This window comes from Hipposideros armiger, unplaced genomic scaffold, assembly GCF_001890085.2.
Source record: "Hipposideros armiger isolate ML-2016 unplaced genomic scaffold, ASM189008v1 scaffold_8, whole genome shotgun sequence".
In the NCBI taxonomy this organism is placed as follows: domain Eukaryota; kingdom Metazoa; phylum Chordata; class Mammalia; order Chiroptera; family Hipposideridae; genus Hipposideros; species Hipposideros armiger.
Genome location: NW_017731358.1, coordinates 212,024 through 239,467, shown reverse-complemented (window position 1 = coordinate 239,467; position 27,444 = coordinate 212,024). Strand labels below are relative to the sequence as shown.

The following is a 27,444-nucleotide window of genomic DNA, read 5'->3' as shown; positions in this document are numbered from 1 at the left end:
TTTTTTTTTCCTTTTCTATTTCCTCTTACTCTTAAAAGTATATTTTACTCTAAATTTTGTTAGGAGGAAAGTTGAAACATTTTAAGAAAGGAAAACCACCCAGGTAGCCCTTAAAGAGACAGGACATCATTTATCACTTGCAAAGACAGATTTATAAGAAGAGGGCCCTTTCTGTTCCTTTAAGACTGCAAAACAGATGGGAAGTGAATGGACAGTCAATGGGACAAGAAAACACATGGGAGGTGCTGCTGTATGTATGTTCCCAGCATAAGAAAGAGGTCAAGATTGTAACTGCATGACCGGGTCCTGGAAAGGGTCTTTCTTCAAGCTGTTACAAAGACAAACGCTGTTCCTCATCCCGCTGTCAAACTGTTATAAATATTGGTTTGTCAAAAGACCTTCAGTGCTGAAGCTTTAAAAAGGAGGCGTAACAGATGAATGAATCATGAGAATGATTCTTAAACAGTCAGCTCATTAATGTAATTTTAAAAGTAAAAGAAAATAGCAGAAGAACAGAGAATGTAATTCTGACTTATAAACCAAACTAAAAGTTTATGAAAAAATATGGAATTAAAAAATTACAGGCTTTAATAAAGTTATGAATTAAGTGAGATGAAAAGCAAAAGTGAAATACAATTATATCTCCTAAATATGATGCTGTATTAGGACAAAGTATTAATAAACTTCTCTTGTGGAGAACTAATAGGCATTCATATTTCGTGAGGCTGATTAGAAAGTTTTCAGTTGTTATGTCTCACAACCACCCTGTAAAGAGGTATCATTACTGATACTAGTTTCATAAGCCTTCACAATAAGGCTCACAGATAATAAAGCTCACATGAAAATAACTTCACAATTAATTTCACATATTCATTAATTTAGAAAATCACCTCTAAATTTTAAGTCACAATTTCTTTTTTTCTAAAAGAAGAAAACAAAAAAGAAAAAATTGAAATAGCAATAAGAATATATACACAGATTTATAAACCTGGTTATCTTCTTTGAAAAATGAAACTTCATTCTTCAAAACATATTACATACGTCTTAAGAAGACAAATTCATTGTTCTACATATTTAATGATTAGTTTAACTAGGAGAGTGAACTCTAAAGCTAACACATTGAAAATAATATAAAAAAGTGAAGCCAAATTATATGAACTTGGTTATCTATAGTCACCCACAAGCACAAACCCAAAGACTAAAGATGAACAAAATCCCAGAACATACCTAAAATGATACTATCTCTAACACATGTTGTTGGTCCCAGCTTTGCCATAAATATTTAGGTAACTGGCTAAATCATTTCCCTCAGTGAACATCAATTTCCCCATCTGAACAATGGGGATAATACCTTACAAGCCTCCTATGCCTTTACAAGGCCCAAACATGGACAAACATAACACATGGTGTAAAGTGTAAAGCTCCATATAAATGTTAAGTGACAGACAGAGTTCCAAGCAGGATTTGATTCCGAAGTCCCAAAGGAAGCAGTTACATGAGAATACTTTCTAGTCTTGAACTTTCACCTAGCTCATTGCTTTCTCTGGATTGTCTTAGAAAAAACAATTTCAATTTTTATTCAGAAAGGAGAATAAAAGATTACAATGTTAAGAATCGAGTGGATGGTTAAAAGTGAAGGCAGCAGGCAAACATTCAAAGGTTTTCCTGTTTTAAAAGAGAATCAAGATCAAAAGTAGCTAGAGTGCATGAAAGAATCAATCCAACAGTTTTAAGATGGGAAAGACTTGAACATCTTTGAAGAAAGGAGAGACATAATGAAAGCACAAGCAAGCACACATCGGAAGTGCCAGGGACCTGAACACAGGTGAGGATTAATTTTCAAAGCAGACTGATTTTCAGCACATGCTTTGTTTGCTACAATATAGCCACTGAAATACCTGACCTATTATTTAAAATAACGGGTACCATAAGTGTTATTTTTACTTATGCTGATTTTCCTCTCAGTGAACTAATTATTTTTTGAAATAAGTTTATATGAAGAAAAGGAAGAAAAATTTAGCCTACTCTGATAGATAAGAAACCAGAAATAGAAGCAATGACAATGAACTAAAGATTTGGGGTATAAGAGAAAGCCAACCTACGATATCTTCATGAAAATATGCTCCAGAAATATGACAGAAATTATGTCCCTAAGACCACATTAAAAGGTTTGTTAGAATTCAATGTTACAGTAGTTATCTCTGGGTAGTGGCAAGTGTTTAATAAATTTCGCCATCTATATTTTCTAATTTTCCACAATGCATATGTGCTAGTTCTGTGTTAATAAAAGGATTACAACAAAAACACCTAAAATTCTGGTAGTGTATTTGGTGAAGACAGGTACCGTCTGTATATATAACTCAGAGCATGAAGTGATGCCAATAAAGGAGAGACTAAAAAGATTTGAATTCCTTGGCCCAGAAAAAAAGATCTAACTGGGGTGAAAACATAGCAAACTTCCTTCTATAACTCAAAATACTAAAACTAAGGAATAGATGAAACAGCTGTTCTAAGAGAAATGGAAATGGACTATTCCCATACGCAGTAGGTTAACACTAAAGCAGAGAAAATCTATTAACTTAAATGGGTTGCACAAGCTTGAGAACTTGACTAGTTCAAGAAAAACTTCAGTTCATTCAGATTCATGATGGGCCATTACTGTAAATAAGAAGACATCAAAGTGAATCCTAACCACTAAGAAGGGCACCATGATGAGCCCAACTACGTGTCCCATAAAATGTCACTTGGTGTCGTAATCACCAAGAGGTTGTTATTTGGGGAAATAGTCTTTCACTTTTAAGTGAATAGGCCTCATCACATCAAGAATAGGCCTCATCATTTCTATGACTATGATCATTTAGAATACGAAAATTTTAAGGTAATTGAATTATGCTCATTTGGGAGAAGAAACAGCTTAGAAATGTATAAAATATTAAAAAAAATTACAGTTCCTTTTGCCTTAATCCCCTCTCCAACTACCGAGAGCGTTGCTTCACAGAGGTTACCAGTTTAGTGTGCAGCAATTCGTCCCTCAAGACCGTTCTTTAAAAACAATAACAAAAAAATTATTCATGTCTTGCTTAATTCTATTTTTTAATATGCTGTTTCACAACCAAATGGATTGTTTATGATTAGATTTAGTTTTCAATGACTAGAGCCTATTTTTTCCATCTCAGAAATGGAGAGAATATATAAAATAATTAAAAGACAAACCAAATCAAAGTTAAATCCCAAGTTCAAAGATGTTATTTCATTCTGAACTCAGTCACTGAGGAAGTGGTAAGCATTATTAGCAAGGGAAAAAAAAATAGCCTAATTCCTAGCTTTAATTACGTGCACTGGCCTTTTTATACATAAGAATACACACATATCACAACAACACGTAAATCAAATCTTTAAAATGATAAATGAAAAATTCAATCCATAAATTACTGAAGAGACCTTTCTTATCTTCATTCTTACTTTTAATCAGTTTACAGCTGAGTTTAAAAAAGCAAAAAGGACATACTTGTTATTAAGGCACTGAGTGCCAGTAGCTTGTATAAGATTACAGAGAAGTAAATATTCTTTTAATCTTGTACCAATTTACCAATACTCTTCAACGTTGCCTTTAAAAAACAGATTTAGGCCATGAAAAAATGTGCTTGAGTCTTAAAGCCCCATTTTCGAATCTGGACTTCCTCATCAGTAACCTGGAAAGCACACCACTCAGGCTCGTGATGTGGAATTCTGCGTGTAAACAACCACTCCTCTAACACAGAAGACTCCCCCTGAGGATTACTTTATTTTTTGTGTGTGTCTCCTTCTTCCCCCATCACCCCCTCAAAGTGGAGTCTACTCCATCTATGCAGACTCAAGGTAAAAATGATCCTTCACTATCTTCCTTAGATGCTTTAATTGGGCAATTTTACCTTACTATGGAAGTTACCTTATTTATTACTCTGTAGTGAAGAAGAGAAACATTCCAATCTTTCCATTTTCCAAATATACTCATTTCTACTAATAACTATTCCAAAAAGTAAATCAATGTCAAAGAGAATGAACATATTCCAATCAACTTAAAAATTTCTAATAAACATAAAAGATTATGCAAGTGTTTCGGTGAATTGGCAATTAGGAAATCACTGGTGACCAGAAAGTGGTTTTGCTCGGGACGAAAGCCAGAGCACAAGATGTAGGCAAGGGAGTGGGTGGTACAGGCGGCAGGCAGCCAGCGCCAGCTGCTCTCAGGAGAAAGGAGACCGGAGCTGTGCAGCATGACCGTGGGGAAGAAAGGCTCCTTAGGAGGAGAGGAGCGTCCTTCTCCCTCTTTGCTAAGTCAAGACGAGGAGGCTAATGAAGAGTCTGTATTAAAAGGTCACGATCAAACAGTTAATGAACACATATAATATATAACATGGCAAGGTATGGAGAATTTGTAGAAGAACCAGACCGCTTTGGCAGAACAGTCATAATTGACGTGCCTCTTTTTCCTTAAATTGGTTATTTTGGTTNAAGCAACATGAAACAGAATCCTCGGGTCTCAGAACACAATACCAGTAGAAAAATAAACTTCAACTTAATTACTTCACTTTATTAAGAAGGCTAAAATATGCTGACCACACACACACACACACACACACACACGCGCACACACACGCACACGGCTTTAGAAAGGAAACTATAATTGCAGGCTTTGCAAGGGGGCTCTATTACAAATAAGCCAACGTTATTTCCCATATCTGAGTGCATTCATTTTAAATTCTGATGTAAGTTTTCAGCACTGTCTTGTATAATAACTATGCCATCCGGCTGCACAGAAAACTGAGTTATCCATGAAAATCAAAGTTGAATGTTAGCAACTAAAACTTTCTACTCTCTGATCCTTCCAAATTAATGTTCCAGTATTACAGTGCTTTCAAATCCCCAAATCTTATTGTATTTAACTATTTCACCAGTAGAAATTACTTTCCCACAGAAATATGTATACAGGTTACCATGACTAATTATAAAGCAAACTCTCTTTTCTATTATATATTTGCATTAAATATTTATAGCTAGAGAATTCTTATAAAATTTGTGACTGACTTGATAAATGAAACCAATGCAGGAAGGGATGAACAAATCTGTTACACAGAAATAGCCAATACTACATGTAGTGAATTCTAGATCTATTTTCCATTTACCCATTGTTTACTTAAAAGATGAACTATTTCAAACATTGATTCATTGTGCTTCTTGATGCAGCCATGAATATTCCCATAACCCCCAACTCATAAACCATCAGTCTCGGTGAATGAAGTTCCTGCTCTTTTTTCTTTTCTTCAGATGATTTGACACCCATTCATGTTTTGGGTCTCTTTATCTCCACATGAAATGATACTGCTATTCTCCAATTCTTTTTGAGTCTTCTGCTACTTGCTCTAAAAGTCTCAAATATAGACTAATCTGTAATTAGGTTCTGAAAACACTGTGAATACCAAAAGGCCAAACCCGGGGGAGAAGGTTCACTTTAGTGGTTAATAACAGTTTAGAACAGGAACAAAGAANGAGTTTAAAAAAGCAAAAAGGACATACTTGTTATTAAGGCACTGAGTGCCAGTAGCTTGTATAAGATTACAGAGAAGTAAATATTCTTTTAATCTTGTACCAATTTACCAATACTCTTCAACGTTGCCTTTAAAAAACAGATTTAGGCCATGAAAAAATGTGCTTGAGTCTTAAAGCCCCATTTTCGAATCTGGACGTCCTCATCAGTAACCTGGAAAGCACACCACTCAGGCTCGTGATGTGGAATTCTGCGTGTAAACAACCACTCCTCTAACACAGAAGACTCCCCCTGAGGATTACTTTATTTTTTGTGTGTGTCTCCTTCTTCCCCCATCACCCCCTCAAAGTGGAGTCTACTCCATCTATGCAGACTCAAGGTAAAAATGATCCTTCACTATCTTCCTTAGATGCTTTAATTGGGCAATTTTACCTTACTATGGAAGTTACCTTATTTATTACTCTGTAGTGAAGAAGAGAAACATTCCAATCTTTCCATTTTCCAAATATACTCATTTCTACTAATAACTATTCCAAAAAGTAAATCAATGTCAAAGAGAATGAACATATTCCAATCAACTTAAAAATTTCTAATAAACATAAAAGATTATGCAAGTGTTTCGGTGAATTGGCAATTAGGAAATCACTGGTGACCAGAAAGTGGTTTTGCTCGGAACGAAAGCCAGAGCACAAGATATAGGCAAGGGAGTGGGTGGTACAGGCGGCAGGCAGCCAGCGCCAGCTGCTCTCAGGAGAAAGGAGACCGGAGCTCTGCAGCATGACCGTGGGGAAGAAAGGCTCCTTAGGAGGAGAGGAGCGTCCTTCTCCCTCTTTGCTAAGTCAAGACGAGGAGGCTAATGAAGAGTCTGTATTAAAAGGTCACGATCAAACAGTCAATGAACACATATAATATATAACATGGCAAGGTATGGAGAATTTGTAGAAGAACCAGACCGCTTTGGCAGAACAGTCATAATTGACGTGCCTCTTTTTCCTTAAATTGGTTATTTTGGTTGATCGACAGTTGCCTATAGTGGGAAGCCTACCTTCTGCTCCATTAAACAACACTGGTAGAACCTCGGTAAGGTTTTTAATCACGGAAGGAAGGTAAATAAGTAGGGCAGAGGAAAAATACCAGTTGGGGACCAAGTGATAATGATCTAGAAGAAGGCACAGTGAGTGATATAAGAAAACAGAGACAATGGGGAAAGACTGCTTAGAAATGTGCTGGAAGCTAGGAGAGAGGAGAAAAGCGGTATTGAGGTCTTACAATTCTCGGTGAAAGAAATGCAGTAACATTATTTAGATATAAATCATGCTATAGGGATTGCAGTCCTTAAAGTTCAGGCTTTCTCTGCAAGTGCCTTACTCTACTCTGTGTGATTTTTTTTTTTTAAATCCCCTCTGGACCTAGGTACCTAGAATTTTACAGCTCAGTATCACCCTCTCTTCCTTTAATTAATAAATAAATTAATTAATTTTCTTTGGATACATCTACAGAAACAAAATGAACATGCTATCATACATATAGTTCTGAAGACTTGCCAAATTTTTAACAGTTACACTGTTTATCCTACTGAAACAAGAAATGTCAATTTTATGCCAATTAATAAAATGACAAACTGTGCTGTTATGAACAAAGACTCTCTAAGGTGCTGGTTCGGGAGCAGGAGGGTTGGTGGTGGTACATGGTAACAATCACCTATGGAGACCGGTCAAAATATGCATGACAGAACCCCACGTTTAACTTCCCTTTCCTGTAATTTTAAGCTCCAGATTCTGAGTATAATAATCTTTGTAGGATTATTTTCAGTCTCACATTACTTCATGGCCATCATTTTTATTCATAATTTCCCTTAAGCATATGGTAGGTATGGGATAAGTTTAAGAATATGGAGTAACCTATAGAAATTAAATTCAAGAGTGCCTTGATATTTTTCTTTTCTAAATGAAGAACAACACAATCTTTTTGGCTAAGGGTTCCATCTAAATATGCTCTGTGTACTTTATATTCAAGTTTTAAAAGTGGAATGAAGATATTCTTTTAACCATGCTATAAATTAGAATTACGTTTTAGAGCTACTGAAAGGGTCCTTGTAGATTTAATCAGCTCTGGTGAATTCACTTCTGATCTTAGCTTTTAAAATGGCAGTACCGAATGAATCATTCTGCTGCTGCCTTTTTATCACCATGATTTCAAAAATGCACTTGTACGTTAATTATGAAGAACACAGTTTTCATTATAAAAATGATTTCTGTTACTGAATACGTAGCTCAGAGCAAAAAACAAATTTCCATCTGTAGTCTATATTTCTAAGTTTTTAGAGTCAAAACTCAATCTCCAGCACACTAAGATACAAAGCTTGTATCTTTGCTCTTTTCTAATCATCAAGAGAAAGCATAGGATGGAGGGTAAGAGGACACTGGGAAAGTGAAGAGACACAAAGACGAGCCCCACCAGCATTGTATAATCCCAAGAGAAACAAACTTTAAGTTTCAAGAAACAATTGCTTGCTGTCTGGGAGATGCTCAGGCATCAGACAATAAAGAACGGTCAACAGAGGCAAGAGGCCGCGCACGCTGCTGGGATTCCTCCCCGCTAATCCTCCCGCTCGAGTAAAAAGGCCAGATGTTGCCACCTCGCGTAGGGAGGCAGCAGAGCAAATTAGCTGCGGAAGAAGAAAGCCGCGGATATTGGAAAATTCTAATTTACCAGCCTCTTTAAGCCACACTGTTTTTAACATTAAGGACATCGGACTATGTCATTAAAATGGGCCTGTGCAACGGGGCAAAGGAGCTTTCCAATGTTTTCACATTTCACTGGCACATGAAATGTAAATATCAAGTATTCAGGTTTGACTGAAGCACATCTTCTATTCAAATAAAGTATAAGAAACATGAAGAAATACACTGAAGCTTACTATATAAAACATTTCAACACTCAACAAAAAGGCTTAATTGCTCAATTAAAGGTTCTGTATCTGTTATAGCTGGACTTTAAGTCTCTAAGCAGGAACACATCACACTGAAAAGTTGTGTCTGAATTTTGGGCAACTCAGATACTACTCAACTATGGTGGAGTTTGACAGAGTATATACTTCGAGACATGGCTACAAGTCATATAAAGAAAACTAACTTCCTTCAACCTGTTTAGTGGCTTCATCTGTACTTGAGCATTCTCTTACCCAGATGTTCTAATTCTATCAAAGTTTTCCTATCATTTGACAGCTTAAATTGTAAAGCTTTTTATAGTGTAGGAAGTACATAGGACGATGGTGATCATCACTAATATGTATGACTTTCTGACCTACTCCATAAAGGACATTGTTAACTATGGAAGCTTCTAAATATAAAGGACCATTTTACGTGTTTACATTTTCCATTGGCGTGAGGTTTTTTTCTCAAATTGATTCAGCGTGGTAGTTAAAAGACCTGATCTCAAATCCTGACTTTACCACTTACTACCTATGTGTTTCTCAGCCTTCTTTTCTTTATCTATAAAATGAGAAAAATGTACCTATGAGAATGTATGTAAATAAAGCACATAACTTAATATCTGGCACAGGAAAAGTATTCGAATATACATTAATAAACAGCTTCAAGTTCTTATACAAAACTGAAAAGGAATTTATTGTAAAATCAGGAGAGAAAGACTACAGGTCTTAGAAAGAGAGATCTAAGTAATTGGAATTTGCCCCTTTGATTCCTGGGAATCAGTGATTCTTTGATTATGTACACAGAGAATGAAAAGTGTAACTCGGGTTTTAGTGAAAAAATAAACCTAAGTTTGGTCCAAAAACTCATAATAACCCAGTTAACAACTGATACAATATTCATAGAACAAACAATAAGAGAATTCCAGTTTAGCAAAACTCCCAGCAATTGTTACCAGTGCCCAGATACTCAGCTTTGGGGGGAATGGAGACAAATTCTTCAAAATGGCTGTGCGATGCTAACACTATTAGTTGTTTTATATAATGATAATCATAAAGCAGATTTTATAAATCATAAAATAGATCATAATAGAAAGAAAAACTCTGATTTTAGCTATAATATACCAATTTTCCCCTCTCCAAAGAAAGCATTCTAAAATTGTAGCCTGTTTGAATAAGTAGATTAGAAACATTATTAAAAATTATGCTGGGAACCCATATAGATTTTATCCAAGTTAACAATGTATTTAAATATCTATGAAAATCCTTTGAGATAAAATTCACTATAAAATCAAAATAATTTCATCAAAGTCATAGTGGGCATATCTAAACACTGCACAGGTCTAAGTGTGACACTGATACTGCAAAGAAGAAATTAAGGTGAAAAGATGAGCTAAATATCTTATTACATTGTCCACGAGGTAGCTCAGCCTTTTAACATCTTTAGAGATCATGTTTTCAAAAGTCTTGTTTCTCTAAATTATCTTCATATGACCCTGACCCATTATCAGTTATAAAAATAAATTTAAACCCTTTTCACTCTTTTGTATAAAAATAATCTCAGACTTAGAGAAAAGTTGTAAGAAAAGTTGTAAGAACAAGATTTTTCCTGACTCATTTACTGTCATTATGTCCCATAAGCCCCAAATAGTCTATTAGCTATAAATAATATTATCCTAAATAATCCCAATTTAACAATGAAAGCTTTAAAATTAACAGTGATGTACTACTACCACATAACCCTCAGATCCCATTCAAGTTTCACCAACTGTGCCATAAATGTCCTTTAGCGCAAAAAGATCCAGTTCAGGATCACACATTGTAATTTTTCCCCCATGTTCTTTAGTCTCCTTCAACCTGGAATAGTTCCTTAGTCTTTCCTTGTCTCTCATGATCTTGATACATGTAAAGGTTACATGCTAGTTATTGTGTCCACTGGATCTTAACTTAGGTTTGTCTGCTGTATCGTTATGAGAACTTAGTTACACAACTTGCCCACATGTGATGCTGGGTTCTCGCTGCATTCTGTCAGGTAGCACACAAGTCTGATTTGGTCATTACTTAGACCGACGGATTAATGTGGTTATTGCCAGGCTTCTCCACTGTAAAGTGTTCCCCTTGTTTTTCTGTGTGGAGATACTCTGTGATTATACAAACATTCCATTCCTCATCACTGATTTTATTCATTTATTTATATACTTATCAATCTATGAATTTCTTTTACTCAGTGGGTTACAATTTATAATTGTCATTAGTTTGAAGCCAAAAGTGTCCTGGTTTGGGCCAGCTGGAGACTCTTCAAGCTGGCTCTGTATTCCGCTGACGTGTCCCCATCATCCTTCAAGTACTTCCACACTTTCTACATCTTAAGATGCCTCAGGTTCATCCTGGCCTTTCCCTGCTCCAGCTATAGGATCTGCCACATCTCTAAAGAGTTCTGCTTCCTATGTGACTCCTTTTCCCATGAGCCTCCTGCGACCACAAGCGGTGGGCTCGACTCTCATTTCTGGGACCTTCCTAACTCTATCTAGCTTCACGGTTTCCTTTCATTAGTGAGCATGGGAGATCTTCTCCAGAATATGAGAGAATGCTAAAGGATGATCAGTTGGTGAAGCTCCAAAGTACAGTGGTGAAGTGATTTAAAATCAGGCAAATTTAAGACTAGCAACAGGTATGATGCATCAAACTTTACCAATCTCTACAATAGTCTACCCTGTACTATTTTAGAATTATAGCAAAACTCTCTTGACTGCCTCTCTTTTCTAAATTCCATTAACTAACACACTATGTTCTAACTGAATATGCTACACTAGCGTATTCTGTATGATACAGTAGTAACTGTTAAACTTTGAAAGTTTTCTGGCTGAAAAGTATCCATGACCATATTCCCAAGTGTTAGACTGAAGAAAACCGGTAAGGAAAGGTACTCTCAAGATTGTTTTTAACTCATGGACAAAGTCACGGCTCATCTCCCTTAGTGTGACTGATGGATGAAGCTGAGTCACTGGTGGAACATTCGCTTCCAAGGACATTATCTGGTACATTAACGCGACCATAATTTTATATGTATAAAAGTAGTAAATCACATCAAGGGAGCCATATGAGTCCTTTCTCAGGAAAACCAGTAGGAGACCTGGCCCGACAGTGCACAAATATGTGTTAGTAATGCATTTTCTTTAATCAGATTGGGAATGCAAAGTGATGGGATTGTGCATGAGGCTCTATTATAAAACATAAGAAAAGACACATCGTTTTTTTAACCCCTTGAAAAGGTATATACTGGTAAAATACACTGAAGTACTTCACTGTCTGATAACTATGTCCTGAGGGATACAAAGGAAATACATTTGTATACATTGTGACACTGACATACCTCATAACAGTGCTAATTTAGCATAAAATTATGAAGCAGGCCTTCCAAATGTTTTTGAACTAATTCTCCTAACAACCCTATGCAATAACTATTAGAGTGATGTTTTTACAAACAAAGAAGCAATGGCTCTGCGAGATACCTTGCCTAAGATAACACAGCAACTAAACAGCAGTTCCGAGTTAAACATAGATCTTCTGTAAGTTAATACAAAGTGAATTATGTTGACAAAGTGACATGAAAAAAACTAAAAAGCAACAGAAAATGGAAATAAAAGTTAAAATGGGATGTGTTTCAAAAAAGATTAAAGAACAGAAGGAAAAACAGAAAGAAATGAGGAGCTCAGGTAACTAGAGCAAAATGAAGAGAGAATAAGATGACAAGCGACGGAGGACAGCACGCTTCTTAGACACAGGGTATAAAATAGGAAAACTGCCTACTCACTCAAATTCTCTAGTGATTGTATTGTAGTGATATAAATTCAGCTTAGAAACTGTTTTCAGATTTGAAAAGCTTCTGCCTGCTCAGCATCTGCTTTCTTTTAGACATCAGAAATATGAGAAAACTCACCAGATAGTAAACTTAAGTGTACACTGCAAGGAAAAATACTGTATTTCATGAAGCTGAAATAAGAGAAACCTGTAACGAGGTAAACTCAAACAGAAGCACCAATCCCTGGTATTTTTATTTTCATTTAATAACACTAATGTTTCGCTAACTTCCTTGGGTTTTCAAGAATCTAAGCAAATCTTAATATGCAATCAAAACATCTTAAAGCTAGGAACCTACCAGCATCAGGAAGGAACCAACTATCCCCTCAAAGTCACAAAGCGATTAGTAAGGCCAAGCTGGGTTGGGAGTGGCGGGGACACAAAGGGAGGGGCAGGGAAAGCCATATTGCCTCGCTTAGGTGCCACAGCCTGCCCAGGCTTAAGAGGGCGATCATATGGGGATGGACGTGGTCTGGCCCAGCAGCGGGGAGAGTATCTGCAGGGAGTGCAGGCCGGTGCAGGCTGTTGGAACACAAGTAGGATGAAGAGGTGTCTCCACAAAAGCATGGTCTGGCCTCAGGTGAGGGCGTCCTTGCGTGCGGGGTCGGGGGAAGGAAGAATGAGAAGGGCAAAGGGCAGACGTCTGGCATAAGGGTCAGAGCATGAGCTCAGTCCACAGCACTCAATAAAGAAGGGCAATCTGACAGATGATGTCGGAGCACAGATGAGGCAAAAAAGGTATGAACACAGGCTGAGGCCCTGTGGCGGTGGCCTGGAGTTGGTAACAAGAGCCGGAGCTGGGTGAAAGAATGTTTGTGCAGAACGGAGGGAACAGAGACAGAGACAAGTTTGGTTACATAAAGGGGGTCTGATCAAAATAAGTAAATATATTAGAATATTTGAAGCCAGGTTTCTGTCGTCAGAAAAAGGAATTATAAATATGGAAAAAAAGAAAACTAGAATAAACCTTATATTATTGGATTAAAATGGAAAGTATTGGTGTCAACTTCTGGTTTTCAATATAGACATATACACATGATTAGGAATAAAGATGCAAATACGTGTATATGTTTCTACACATGTACACGCACACACAAAATATTTACTCCTTAGCTCTATCCACTGAGAGAGTTTGGGAAAAGTGAGATTCCAATAACAATCTAGTTCCCAGCTCTTGATTTCTAAATACCATACTCCAAAAAAAAGAAAGCTGGGTCAGGGAAAGCACAAGACGAGCACAGAACATCTTGTTACAGGAAAGGACAACATTAAGACAACAGGGGCCACTTGAATGGGGTCTGAAATTAGATGTAGTAATGTATCAGTGTTAACATCCTGATTTTGATGGTTGCTAGGAGAAAATCCTTGTTCCTAAGAAACACACATTAAAGTACTTGGAAATGAAGGGGCTTCAAGTCAGCAACTTTCACTCAAATACTTCAAGGAAAAGAGTTCTTTGTATATATTTTTCTATAAGTTTGAGTTTGAATGGGTGAACAAATAAGTGGATATGGAGAAGATAAGAAGGCAGTAAGGTGAAAGGCAGAACGAACTACTTACTGAGGTCTTCAGCCAGTTGAACTCGTTTACCAGTAAGCAATTTAACCTTCTTCTCGCCGTCTTCAGCAAAATCTTCTAATACTTCTTTAACATTTTTCTCTAATCGTCTGACTGTTAAAAGTAAATAAAACACGTGAGGAGCTCTGTTTTTATGAATGTACAAGGATGATAAAATTAACAATATATGGAGAGTAAGTTCTTATTTTTCCCATCACATTAGATCTATTAAGTTTAGATTTTTCAGTTATTAGGAGAATCTCTATTGTTATACAGTACTTTTAACAACATAAAACTACTCCCATATTCTCAGAGAAAGTCATATTCTCAAGCCCTAACACATTAACAAAAGAACAGATTTCTCAAAAAAACCTGATACCTAGGAGTCCTTTCCCAACAGTTTTTGGGTAACGAAGGGAGATGCCTGGTATGTTGGGAGCAATGTTTTCAATTATGATTTATTTTCATTACTATTTTTAAGGCAAATAATAATTTCCGGTTTTTGAAATAAATCTATTTTAAAGGAAGTATTTTGGCATCATATTAAAAATGGATGTTCTTACTATTATTTTAGATGCCGAAATTAGAAAGTGGTCCCTCTGTGGCTTACCTTCAGTGTTTGTGAGCTGCTGTCGTAAAGTGTTTGCCGTGATAGCCAGCATGCGCTGTATTCGCCAGAACAGGACGACGTCATTGCATTCCAGCTGAAATAGTAGGTAACTAAGATTACCAGGTGCAGAGTTAAACATAAACTGGATCATAAGCGCAGACAACTACTAAAGTGAGTATCTATGTCTTAAGCTTTAAATAAACATTCAGATTTACCTAACACACATATTCCTATTGCAGGTATAAGTTGCTGAATCTTTTCTGCACAGGCACCATCAAATTCTGCATGACTTGTGTTCTATTTTTCCCACATCTATACTGTTTTGCTCTGATTCCAATGACAAAGCAAATAAACTTAGGAAGTACAGCATTTCGTTACCTTATAATATACAAGTAGAAATATATAGCACATATACCCTCAATTTGTAGTTAGTTTCAACGAACAACCATGTTATCTTAAATATGTCCTTAGGTTAACCTCTTTTCTTTGAGTGTGTACTCAAGAAATTTTTGAAATTCAGCTGTATATGAAAATAAATTAATGATATTTCTTAAAAAGAAGCTTATTCTGTAGAAATCTTCTCAACAATTAAAATTATACAAAAAACTTGCAACTTTTTACTTAGGTACATTTCTTTTAAGTTGCTGAGAATGCAAAAGAAAAGCATGTTAGGGGTCAAGATTGATTAATAGAGCTCTTGCAGAAGGATACATTAAAAAACATTTCTACAAAAGTATAACTATTACACTGTGTTGTACAGCTGAAACTAATTCTAAAAAATGTGTATTTCATAATAAAAAATAATTAAAAGAAAAAAAGGACTAGAAAAACAAAAAACATTTCTACTTGTAAGAAAATGCTCAAAATACATCAGTCTGCTGCCACCTAGAGGTTACTTTGTAAAATGTGATATTAAACTACTGACAACTGTCCCAAGAACTTTACACAGTTCTTCAAAAGAATTATTTAAAGCAAGGTTTTAGTGATATAAAGAAAAAATTACAATACAGGAAAACAGCACAATAAAAAATTGTTTTGCAGTATGATTTCCACTATGCAAATGGATAGTTTATACATACAACTGTGTATAGAAAGAAATGAACAGAAATACATAAAAATGTCAACTAAAATTACTTCTAGGTCAGGGATTATAAGTGACTATTCTCTTTTGTGTGTGTGTGTGCACACACGTGTGCACACACGCACGCACGCACACACACACACACGCACACAACACACCACACACACACACACCACACACATTTATTTATTGAAGTTACTTCCTACAATGGGAATGTATTATTTTCTAACATAAAAAAATTATTTCTTATAAAACAACTTAAAAAGAGGTTAAGTATTTATAGGCACACACAGTCTTATAGGAAGTGGGATAATGTGCATGTAAGTAAGATGCAGATACTACCAAAGTGGTAAATACCTTTGAAAGAAAAGGGTTAGGTTTATTCTTTGTAATTCATGCATACTCTTTCCCAAGAACAAAGGACTTAAAAATTAATGCTAAAGCTAAAGATTACTGTTAAGCATCTAAATAGATATCACTAAAAATTATTTCTCCTTGTTTTTGGAAACCTTACCTCAGAATCTACAAAATGCCTTTGGTAGTAATAAAAGCCTCTTCGACACAGGTTGCAATGGTTTAGAGCTGTTTTTAAGAAATGTCTTCTATAAACTTGGTGCCATGTGTCCTTAATCTTAAATGAAAAAAGATAACAAAGACAAAAGGGTTACTATGCACTCTTCGGGTTGATAAAACACATTCTGAAAAGACCTATGCAAAGCTTATTTATAAAAAAAGTGAATTAAAACCAATGTCAATGTTGTTATGCTATCAACCTTTTTGATCCATTAAAATGTTTTTCAAGTCAAAGATTAGATTTACTATTACGAGTTTATGTACTTCAAAATTTGCAGTGTTTTCAACAAGCATTGTCATTATATTCAGATAATCATCTTGCCGAGTGGACAGGGTATGGGGTTCACTTTCTCTAGTTAGAGATAAGAGTCCAAGGCAAGAAGAGGGTGTGAGCCTTGGACGCTGGCGTTACGCCATGTTCATCAACCCAACATTATTTCCTTTCTGATTATTAAATTTCAGTTACCTCGGTAACAGAACCCCCACCACGTCATTACTATGTAGACTGTTAGTGTTCAAAATTCTTGCACACCATTGTCCTTTTTTGAGCATAACAATAATAATAGTAAGTAGGTAAATCAGGTATCATCACCACCATTTGACAGATGATAAAAGTGGGTTCAAAGAGATTACATCAATTACTAAAGGTAATATTTACTAGCTAATGGAATGGAACTGTACTAGAATTCCCATCTCCTGACACCTAGTCCATCCACAATTCTTGTAATAGTGCTTTGTTACCTATTTTAAACGTCATAAAGTGCACTGAACAAAATGTCTCTTGGAAAAAACCTGAGATTTGCTTGCTCACAGAAAGTAATTAAGATACGCAGCCATTCATATCCTAAAATATTGGCCAAATCCCTCCTATTGTGTTAACCAAAGTGTCAACACTTAGTAGTCACATAAAGTTTAAAAATATCAAACTATCAAACTGAATACAACTTATTGAGAAGTAGGACCAATGTGGATACATTAAATCTACATTTAACTAATAATTTCACGTAATCATTAGTCTTAATTTCGTTTTCAATTTATAAATAATGCTAGATGTCAGCATTATTTGCTACAGCTTTAATTGCTTTGACTTTCACCAGTTTTCCTTTTTTGTTCTGACCTCTGGTGAAATTTAAAATAAGTATACTCATTTCTCAAATGCAGAAAACATAAATAGCAGATGATCTTTAAAATAATTTATATGTGGCTCTGAAATTTCTTATGATTGTTTTCCCCACTGGAATTACTTTTCTCATCGGGTTTCACTTAAGCTAACTTAAGCTAATATTAAACTAAGGTTTTGATTCCTAACTAGGGAACACAGGCCCAGAAAGAGTTTTTATGTTTTTTTTTTTTTTTAAATTTTCCCCAAATAAGCATCATGAAGGTAAGCAAAAAGTAGTCTAAACTGTAATTATTTTTATCTTCATATTTACTATAAGTGAGGAAAAATAGAAATAATAGCCCGAAGGCATTATCCAATTTAATAAAAACTTAACATTCACATTTTTCTAAATCCACTTATACCTGATTAAGGTACATTTGATTGGAAAAACATATATAAAAATGAGCCACATTTAAACAGAAATTATACTTTGAAACCTGAAACAGTGTAATATGGTAGAGATCTGGGTGGGATGGGGGCGTGGGGGGGTTCATCCCCTTTTTCCAGAACTAACTGAACTTGCCCAGGTACTTCACTTTTCTACATCTCAATTTGCCTATTTACAAATTAAAGCGCTACACTTAAAAAGCAATAAAATAAAACTTCTACTCTTTATACCATCAAAATGAGTTTTTACTGTCAGCAAAAGTACACATGATCAAAGTCACATCAAGCACTTAAATATATGCACTTAAATATATAACACATGAGAAGTAGTAACATTTACTACAAGAAACAAAGATTAACGAAGCAAGTTCATGCTTTTTGGCATATTATTACCAAGCTTGGATCTACTGCTACGCCTCGGGATTCAAGATTCTTTCGGACTGTGGTTATCTCATCACTTGCAAGATAAGCTGGGTGTTCCTCATTGCATTTCAACATCTTCTCTAATTCATTCTTGGTTTCATTGTGAACACACTTTAAAATGTTTAAAAGATGAGGTTTAGTTCATGATTTGTTTGGCATACTTATAAAAACAGAGTCCCAATTTTTATAAATATATTGCTATTGCACATGAGGTGATACAAGCTCAATCACAACAAACAAGAAAGAACATAGTGCCTTGGCTTATAAATACAGTGCCACTGGCTTATGAATGCAGAACAACCTGGAATTATTAAAGGGGGGTGGGGGAGAAAGAAGAAAAAAAAAGAATTAGCCCATTTGTTTTATTTCACTTTTGCTAAAATATCTTACTGTCGAAGTTACAGCACCAGGCACCTTACTATATATGCTTTCTTGACTTTAGGGTATGATTTTAGTCTAGGAAAAAGTACCCTGAATACCTGGGAAGAGATAATGTTCTATAAATGCCTCATATCTAACAACTATATAGAAGACTGTAAGGACTTGTGCCTGTTGACATGTCTCTTTTCCGATAAAATAAACATAAAATTCATAGTTTGATTTTTTTAAGCCTTTTAAAAAAAATTGTGCTTTAGACTGCTTCTGTGAGGTGCCTATCATTCTTAAGTTCACTTCCAGTCTCTTCTCTATCAATGTTCATAATCTTTCACCAAAGGAGGAAAACATATACATACTAGTGATAAGTTCAAAAATCAGATTCTTATACAGTGTCAAATTAAGTGTATCTTTTCATTTTTCAATCCTTCTTTCAAAATTGCACAGTAGAAGGAAATAGCTTCAAATTTACTGATTACTGTAAATAAATTACTACCACAGCACTTAGCCCGAACTGTACCAAGCTACAGAATCTGAGTATTTACACAAGAATAACACTTAAACACAAATAATTGGCTTGTAAATGAATCTGCTAGTTCCTAATCTCTGAAAACATGACATTTTAGAAGAAACATTATTTAATAAGAAGAAATTTCACTGTTTCCTTAAACATCTGCTATTTTGTCTGCAGTAGGAAGGAAATCTCTAAATATGATATTCTCCAACTCTTCCTGTCCTGTTTTCACTTCCACCTGTCCACCTGTCCCCACCTCACTTGGTCTTCAGGCCAACACTACTCTCCCAAATATCCTAACCAAGATCTGTGTTAGTTCAGCTCAGACAAGGTGAGAATGTTTCAAAGGGATGGATTTTTCCTAGAAAACTAAGGAAAAAATAACACTACAAAAGCACAAAAGTTTTCAGAGCATGGATTTCTCATCTTTAACACAGGACAATCTTAAGTTTCTATTCCTGCTAAATCCGGTCACTCAAAAAGGCAGGAGGGGGCCAGCGGAGTGGCGCGATGGTTAAGAACTGGCTTGGGACGCCAGTGGGCCCCGGTTCAGATCCCACATATGAGGGCCAGTGACACTGCCCTCTACAAAAAATAAATAAATAAATAAATAAATAAAAAGGCAGGAGGATCTGTTACAGTTACCCTAAACTTGCAATGAGACCTGGAGATATTCTTAACCTTTTCTACGATCTGTTTCTTACTGTAACCTCTCGGTCTAGAACAGTGGTTTTCAACTGGGAGTAGGAGGGTTGGAAAGGTTAGAGAAGAACTTGATTTGAACTCGATTCAATGAGTCTGACGCGAGCCTTTGTTTTAAAAAAGAAAACAAACACTACACGATGGAATATTATTCTGCCATAAGAAAAGATAAAATAGTGCCATTTGCGACAACATGGATGGATCTTGAGATCATTACGCTAAGTGAAATAAGTCAGACAGAAAAAGTCGAGAACCACATGATTTCACTGATATGTGGTATGTAAAAACTGAAAACAACAAAGGAACAAGACAAACAAAGGAAGAAACAAAAATTCATAGACACAGATAATAGTTTAGTGGCCATCAGAGGGTGCGGGGGTGTAGATGAGGATAAAAGGCATCAAATACACGGTGATGGAAGGAGAACTGACTCTGGGTGGTGAACACACAACATGATATATAGATTGATGTATTACAGAATTGTACACTTGAAACCTATGTAACTTTACTAACAATTGTCACCCCAATAAACATGAATTAAAAAAAAAAAAAAAGAAAAGAAAAACAGACCTATACAAACATGTCCCCAGACAATTCTGATGCCCTCGCCTCCACACTCTAAATTACGGCCTCTGCTCTAAAGTAGACTGGGCCTTGCATGCTGCCCTGAACCCTGGAAGGTGAAGGCTCTTCTCTGAAGGGTTCCCATATTCCTCTTCTAAGCGGCAGCTATTTGCATTAACCTTAAAACCAATTCCTCTGCTTCTCTTGAAGGGATCTCCTATGAGTTCAAGTTCCTGAGAAAAATAACTTACAAACAGAAATCCTTTCTGAGAGTGCTTGGCCAAAGCACATTTACCATAAAATTGATAAGTTCTGTTATCATTAATTGTTCTGGGGACTTTAAGCCTAATTTCACTAGGCCTTTAAGGTCAGGCATCATTTTTCTTTGGAGTTTATTTGCCTTACACTGGTTTTTTCCAGTCAAGGCCTCTTCCTGTCTCAAAATCAGAAACCTCTGATAGATCCCCTAGAAGTTCTCTTCTGACAGACCTCTTCCTCTCAGCCCATCTGTAGAGCAAAGATAACTGATAAACCCTGAACACAGGAATAGTCCAGCCACTGACTCTGTCTACTTCTGAAGATTCTCTTCAGCGACTCCATTTTCAATAAAAAATCATATCAGAAAAAAGAGGAAGACTGTCCCTTCACTATTTTAAGACAAATTGGGACTCACATCTGATAGACAGCTTATGAAACAAGAAATGCATGAAATTAGGAAAGATAGGGTATTGATTATATAATTTCCTCTGTATTTAAAATGAAAACAAAAAATAAGAAAATGGGAATAATATGTGATCCAGTAATTTTTTTCATTCTCTTTATCTCCTCTCTCAATATTTCCATATCTTTGTCTCCTTTCTCTAATCACATGGATTCAGAAACAAGAAAAAAAGTGGATTGGATGCCACCTCTTTTTCTTATTCATTAGTTCCTTTATTTATGTATTCTATTTCTATATATTATTTATACGCTTTTTATCTAAGGAATAAAGAATGAGATAGTCGTGTAATGCTGAATGCTAGATGGGAAAAAAAGCCATAACAATAGGGAATGAATAAAAAGAGTGGGGGATGGGGACTTTAATGATTTACACATTTTCCCTCTTACTTGCAAAGTCATTTATTCTTGCCTTTACCATTTTATTCTTCTGAAGGGCTCATTAAATGTAAATACATGAATTCTACAATTCTGCCTCCTGTCTGAATTTTTATACTTATTTTGTGAACACAGGAGCAAAAATTGTAAATGAATAAAATCATCTGAATAGACCACAGAAAAACCCAGAGATAATATAATAGAATGAAGTTTTAAAAAGTTATATCTTTTAGGGTTGGCCGAGTGGCTCAGTTGGTTAAGAGCTCGCTCAAGAGTGTGAGCTTTGAGCAACAGAGTCACTGGTTCGATTCCCACATGGGCCCGAGCTGAGCTGCCAACAGGTGGCAGGATGGCTCAGCTAAAAAAAAAAAAAAAAAAAGTTATATCTTTTATTTTAATCATACTCATTTTACATCCTCTGAAATCCTTATCATTCTTTTTCTTCTTTTTATAACTTTAATCTTCATTTTACCTCAAATAAGGGAATTGAACAAAGAAATCCACCATAAAGGAGGAGTGTTTCATTTCCCCTTTCTTTTAATAATACAGCTATTTCACTTAAAAAAAACCTTTCACTCATAGTTTACTGTTCATTTTAAAGATTCATTATATTTTAGAAAAGTTGACATAAACATTTGAAATTAGATTGGTCTGGAGGAATGCAAAGGTTATATTTTAATGCTTGAATAAAAATTGACAAAATTACATCATTTGTATGATTACATACAAATCATAAGACCAGAGATTTGTTTTTTACCTGTTCTTGGGTCCGATTCTGCCAGTATAACCACCTCTTTTTCCAGTCTGGACCCACCATGTTTTCAATTGCATTTTCGGCTAAAAAAATTTTTTAATTTTTATTAATTCATCAAGAATTTTATCACTTACCAAGTACATAAACTATAACTATAATAGTAATATTCTTGCTCTCTTAACTACTTCAAAGTGACATATCAATATAAAGTTAGTTGAAGTAAAAAAAAATTATATAACTATATGATTGATAGAGCACAAATATAAGAATTTAATTATATGTTTAGAATCTATAAAAAGTACAATTGCTTATAAAGTTCTAATAAGTATAGTAGCAAACACTAAAATAGTTTAAATTATAGCTTTTTAGATTATGAATACATAAACATGTGTCCAATTTATTTAATATTTTTGGTAGTTACTAAGCAGTTGACTGAAAAATCCCACAGATAATATTCAACTATAGTATTAATGACAAAGACCCTAAAATATTAATTTTTTTAACAAATGTTCACTGAAATTGGATAATTTCTTCATCACTGGGAATACTCAAAATTCAATAATCTGTGTCCCTACTTACTATCCTTGAGACGAGCCTGAAGAGCCTCTTCCATAAAATAAATAGCTGCATCCCACTGCTGTTTATCAGATATGGACCGGTCTTCTAAAGCATTGTGTTGAATAACCCTCTGAAACAATAAAGAAAAGAAAACAGCTAATTTGATTTGTGTGTTATCATTTAGTAATTTTACTCAAATTGACAGCTTAGCAAATATCCAAAATAACAGATATACCTAACTAAAACAACATAAAAGTATGTCCCTTCCACAAAAATGCAGGACGTCTTATTATCTGCCTGCTTATTTGTCTGAAAAGCAAACTGGATATTTTCTTCTAGCCCAAATTAAATGAGCTGACCATCTCTAAGATCATGGGCAGGGGAGGCAGGGGGGGGGGGATAGTACACATTTAACTACGTAAAATTCAACACCCAGAACCCTAGTTTTCAGGAGTTAATGATTCAGATAATCTCTACCTCTCTTTTGCCATATGACCTATATATCAGCATTTTCAAAATAGAGAGCAGAAAAAAACACACCATTATCTCACTGGTAACAGCAATGAAAAATGTAATGGAGGGAAGTTTAAAAGGTCTAAGCAACCAAAAGTAAATGTCAGTTATTTATTCTAAGAAAATTAGTTTCCAAATTTTGTAATTCTTGAATGAATGAATGAAAATGACACCATTCTTTCAGAAAGCCAGTCTCAACAAGGCATCTAACAAGAATATAGTTTTCAAATATGAAGACAAATATTCCTTCCAAAAACATTACAATTACGACCAGCCCATAGTCAGATATGCATTTTCCCAGAAAACTGCTTCATCTTATCCTTCAACAGTGCCTCTCATAACTGTCTGAGCAGAGCATGTGCTTAAAAAGGTTTGATTATGGTGATGAGAATGTTCTACATAACACAAGGTTTATCAGGTGGCGGAGGTCAGGAGCCAGGCTTCTTAATTAGACAGAATTCAGCTTGTATCCTAGCTTTGCCAACAACAATAATAGGGCTGCTTAAGAACTAAATAAAATACACAGCAGAATTTCTGGCACCTTGTAAGCATTCAATAAATGGTAGTTAGCGTTATGATTTTAGGAGTCTAACATTTTATGACTCAAATCCACTGAAAACCAATGCATCTAAATTCATTACCATAGATGGTAAAATGAAAAGCAGTTATCCTCTATCAGTTTATGTTAGTGGATGGCAATTTGTTGAAGTTTACAAGAAGCCTGTGTACGGAGAAGTGAAGTTTGGCATTTTTCTGAAATGATAGCCAAAAAAAAAAAAAAAATAGCAGAGGGCAATTATAGGAGAGCAGAGAAATATCAAAGGGTCAATTACAGATTGTAAATCCATTTCTTTTATTATTTTAAATTCAGAATCTAAATAGTCACATAAAAATAGTCTCCTATAAAAGGGTATCAATTTGAGAAACTATATAAATATACGAGGCTGATGCCCTAATATACAAACGACATACCAAGCTGTCCTCTGCAAAATCATTCCACTTGTGGCGTTTAATGCTTTCTTCCTTAACAGCCTCTTTAAGTTTATCAAATATGTCATCATGCTCTTTTCCTTTCGGTTCTGTCATGAAGCGGGAAAATTCTTCTTGTAGGGTTTCCCAAGCAACCTAGAATTATTTAAAAGAAAAAGTTGTATTTATACTATACACTTTTACTTAATATGTAACATGAAAAATAAACACACACATTAAAATCAACTAGATGTGATAAACCAGCTTATCAGAAAATACAGACAAAACCACATTTGAAAAAAAAAAAAAAGTCGGCAAATACAAACTCTGGCCTGGAGAGCCTACAGTGGTAGCTGGTAGGGTAGATTTGACCTCCTGATATATTTTGCTAGTTTTAAACTTTTAAAAATTAGTAGCCAGTATTTAAAAATTAAGAGGCTTCACACACAAATCTATACTTCTGCCTCTCTTGAACTATCTGACAACACGGTACCCTCATTCATACACAGCAGCACCTGCTGAGCTGAACAAGAGCTGCCCCCTTTAGTTGAGGTATGCACTCTGGCCAGCCACCAGACTTAGTTCACTTATTTCATTCTGTACAATACCTGAACTTGCCTGTTTCTGCCACACTGTGAAAGGCTTAAAACTTCTTAATGATTTAGTCTCCTTCATATCTTTACATTTATGCAAATATATGAAACAATGCACCAACAACTTTCAAACATAGCTGAGCATTATGCAGCCTTGTATTACAGTCAACTCCTAATTACCTGAACAGTGAAAGGAGGAGCGGTGTCCAGAGTAGCTAAGAACAAAATCTACTTAAGATCAAGTGGGCGAGTTAATGCTGTATGTTATATTTAGCCTTCTTCATTTTAAACGTTAAGACATCTGGCATAAAGAAAGGTGACTGTCCAAGAATACACAGAGAGGTATTACAATCGATGTTTGCAGCCCTTCAGCAGGTCCACATCCTTCTACCACAGCCAGGTGTGTAGGGGAAAGCAGCAGGAGACAAAACTATTACTGTTTTTAGGACCACTTCTCCTGTTTGAACCCTAGGATATAAAAATACCCTATTAGGAGACAGGGCCCAGAAGAATATTAGGACCAGAGGGGCGGAGAGCTAGTAAAGTAGTAGCAGCAGCTCTATGTGCAGCTTAGGTAGAGCGGCTGTCAGAATTCCTGGAAAGGAAGGCTTAAGGAACTGAGAACAAAGGAAGAAGCTACGACCGGAGCAGGATAGGAAAGGGGTGAAGTACACCTGAAAAATCAGAAACAGACATTTTGTTTCTAAGGTAGGTATGAAAAATTATTTTTTAACACTGATTCTAATTTTGTGAGCACCCTCACACAGAAGCACAGGACACACTGACTCTCAGCTAGAACAATCATTCTCAGAGTAATATGCATGGCAGATCAACTTGAACTACGGTCACCATCATCATAACAGCAGCTGGCATTTACTGAGCAGTTACCAAGGACCAGGTATTGTCTAAGTATTTCACATATATTAACTCATTTACTCCTCATAACAATCTATGAGGTAGGCAATATTATCATTCCTATTTTACAGATGAGACAACACAAAGTTTAAGCAACTAGTCCAAGGATGACCCAGGTGCTAAGTGGTGGAGCCAAGATTCGTGAGTAACAGAAATGCATTCTTTAAGGGACCTTCTTATACTTGTAATACCAGTCTAACCTTCTGGCAGGATCTTAACTAAGGAAATGATTATTTAAGTATAATTGAGCCTTGCAGAAAATCACTAAATTAAATGTTTCCTCGATTAAACATTTTTCTTATGAAATCTCTATCCACAGAAATAAGTAAAAAATATTTCACATTCAAGCAAATGTTGCTGGCTTTGTTCAATGCTATCTGTGGCTAGCATTTGAAAGAAGAACCAACATCCTCAGACCAACACCATACCAATTAGTAAATTTTTTAACAGTAGTAGCTGGTAGCAGCATTAAGGTAAATCCCAACACAAAATGAGAAATAAAGAATAAATGGAGGATAAAGACCAAAAAGAAAGATAGTGGCTGGCATGGGCTTAAAACCTAAAATTCACAGCTCCTACTCCCTTCAGATAATGCTTCTTACCCATTTAATTAAATTATATCCTAACCTCTACTGCTTTATTAGGAAGCTGTTTATCAGTCCACTGTTTAAGCTTGATATCCACTGTCGTATTAAAAGTGCCTGAATTCATGGTCTGTGCAGCTGGAAGATAGATGTTTTCAATCACATGAGTTGATACTCTTTCCCACAAAGATTGCTGAAGGATTTCCTCCCTGAAATCAAAAACAGTTTCAAGAACACCAAATTTAAATATTAAGTTTTTAAAAAAGAACTTTATTAAAGTATCATTAACTTACAAGAAATAGCATATATTTAAAGTTTTGACATATGCACACACCTGCGCGTTACCAGTCAAGATAAAGGACTTATCCATCATCCCCAAAAGCTGCAACCACCGGATCTGCTTTGTCACCACAGATTAGTTTGTATTTTCCATAATTTTTTATAAATGCAATCATACAGCATGATATTTTGTCTGTCTTCTTTAGCATAATTATTCTGAGATTTATCGATGTTGGGTATACCAATATTTCACTTCTTTTTATTGCTGAGTAGCACTCCATTACATGAAATCTGTTTATTTATTTGCTTGCTGATGGTCATTTGGGTTGTTTCAACCAGTTTTGTCCATTACAAATAAAGCTGCTATGAGCATTCATGTACAAGTCTTTGTACACACTTATGCTTTTGTTCCTCTTGGGCAAATGTCTACAAGTGGAATGGCTGGTCATATGGTAATTATATATTTAACTTTTTAAAATATTGCCAAACTGTTTTCTAAAATGGTTGGACCGTTTAACATTCCCAATAGCAGAGTATGAGAGTTGCAGAATCTCAGCATCTTGCCAACTCCTGGTATAGTCCTTTTAATTTTAGTCATTCTAATAGGTTTATAGTGGTATCTCATTGTGGTTTTAATTTGCATTTCCCTAATGACTAATAATAAGCATCTTTTCATTGGCTTACTTGCCAAATATTTATACATACTTTGTATGTATTGACTGTGAAATGGAGTCCAAGGCTGAAAACTTCTTGGTATAATTTTAACAATTTATCAGACCATAGCACAGAGCACAGAGACATTATGGGATATTGCTAGGTAAAACTGTTCAACACTTCATGATTAAGGTAACAATATAAAAGATGCATAATCAAAAGTTGAAAATTCAGCCTTAAAAGACATCTTACATGACACAGA

At 35.4% G+C, this 27,444-nt stretch overlaps 1 protein-coding gene across 1 annotated transcript in view; it reads right to left on the bottom strand.

The window, feature by feature from the left end:
* The window catches only part of OPA1 (OPA1 mitochondrial dynamin like GTPase), a 91,866-nt gene that overhangs the window by 12,781 nt on the left and 51,641 nt on the right, over window positions 1-27,444 (bottom strand). Inside the window, exons 21-28 of the mRNA XM_019650783.1 lie at window positions 26,293-26,458; window positions 24,161-24,313; window positions 22,697-22,805; window positions 22,121-22,200; window positions 18,084-18,224; window positions 16,083-16,199; window positions 14,488-14,581; window positions 13,881-13,991 (exon numbers count right to left, since the gene is read on the bottom strand). Coding sequence (XP_019506328.1) covers window positions 13,881-13,991; window positions 14,488-14,581; window positions 16,083-16,199; window positions 18,084-18,224; window positions 22,121-22,200; window positions 22,697-22,805; window positions 24,161-24,313; window positions 26,293-26,458 — 971 coding nt within the window. The remainder of the gene's footprint in view (window positions 1-13,880; window positions 13,992-14,487; window positions 14,582-16,082; window positions 16,200-18,083; window positions 18,225-22,120; window positions 22,201-22,696; window positions 22,806-24,160; window positions 24,314-26,292; window positions 26,459-27,444) is intronic.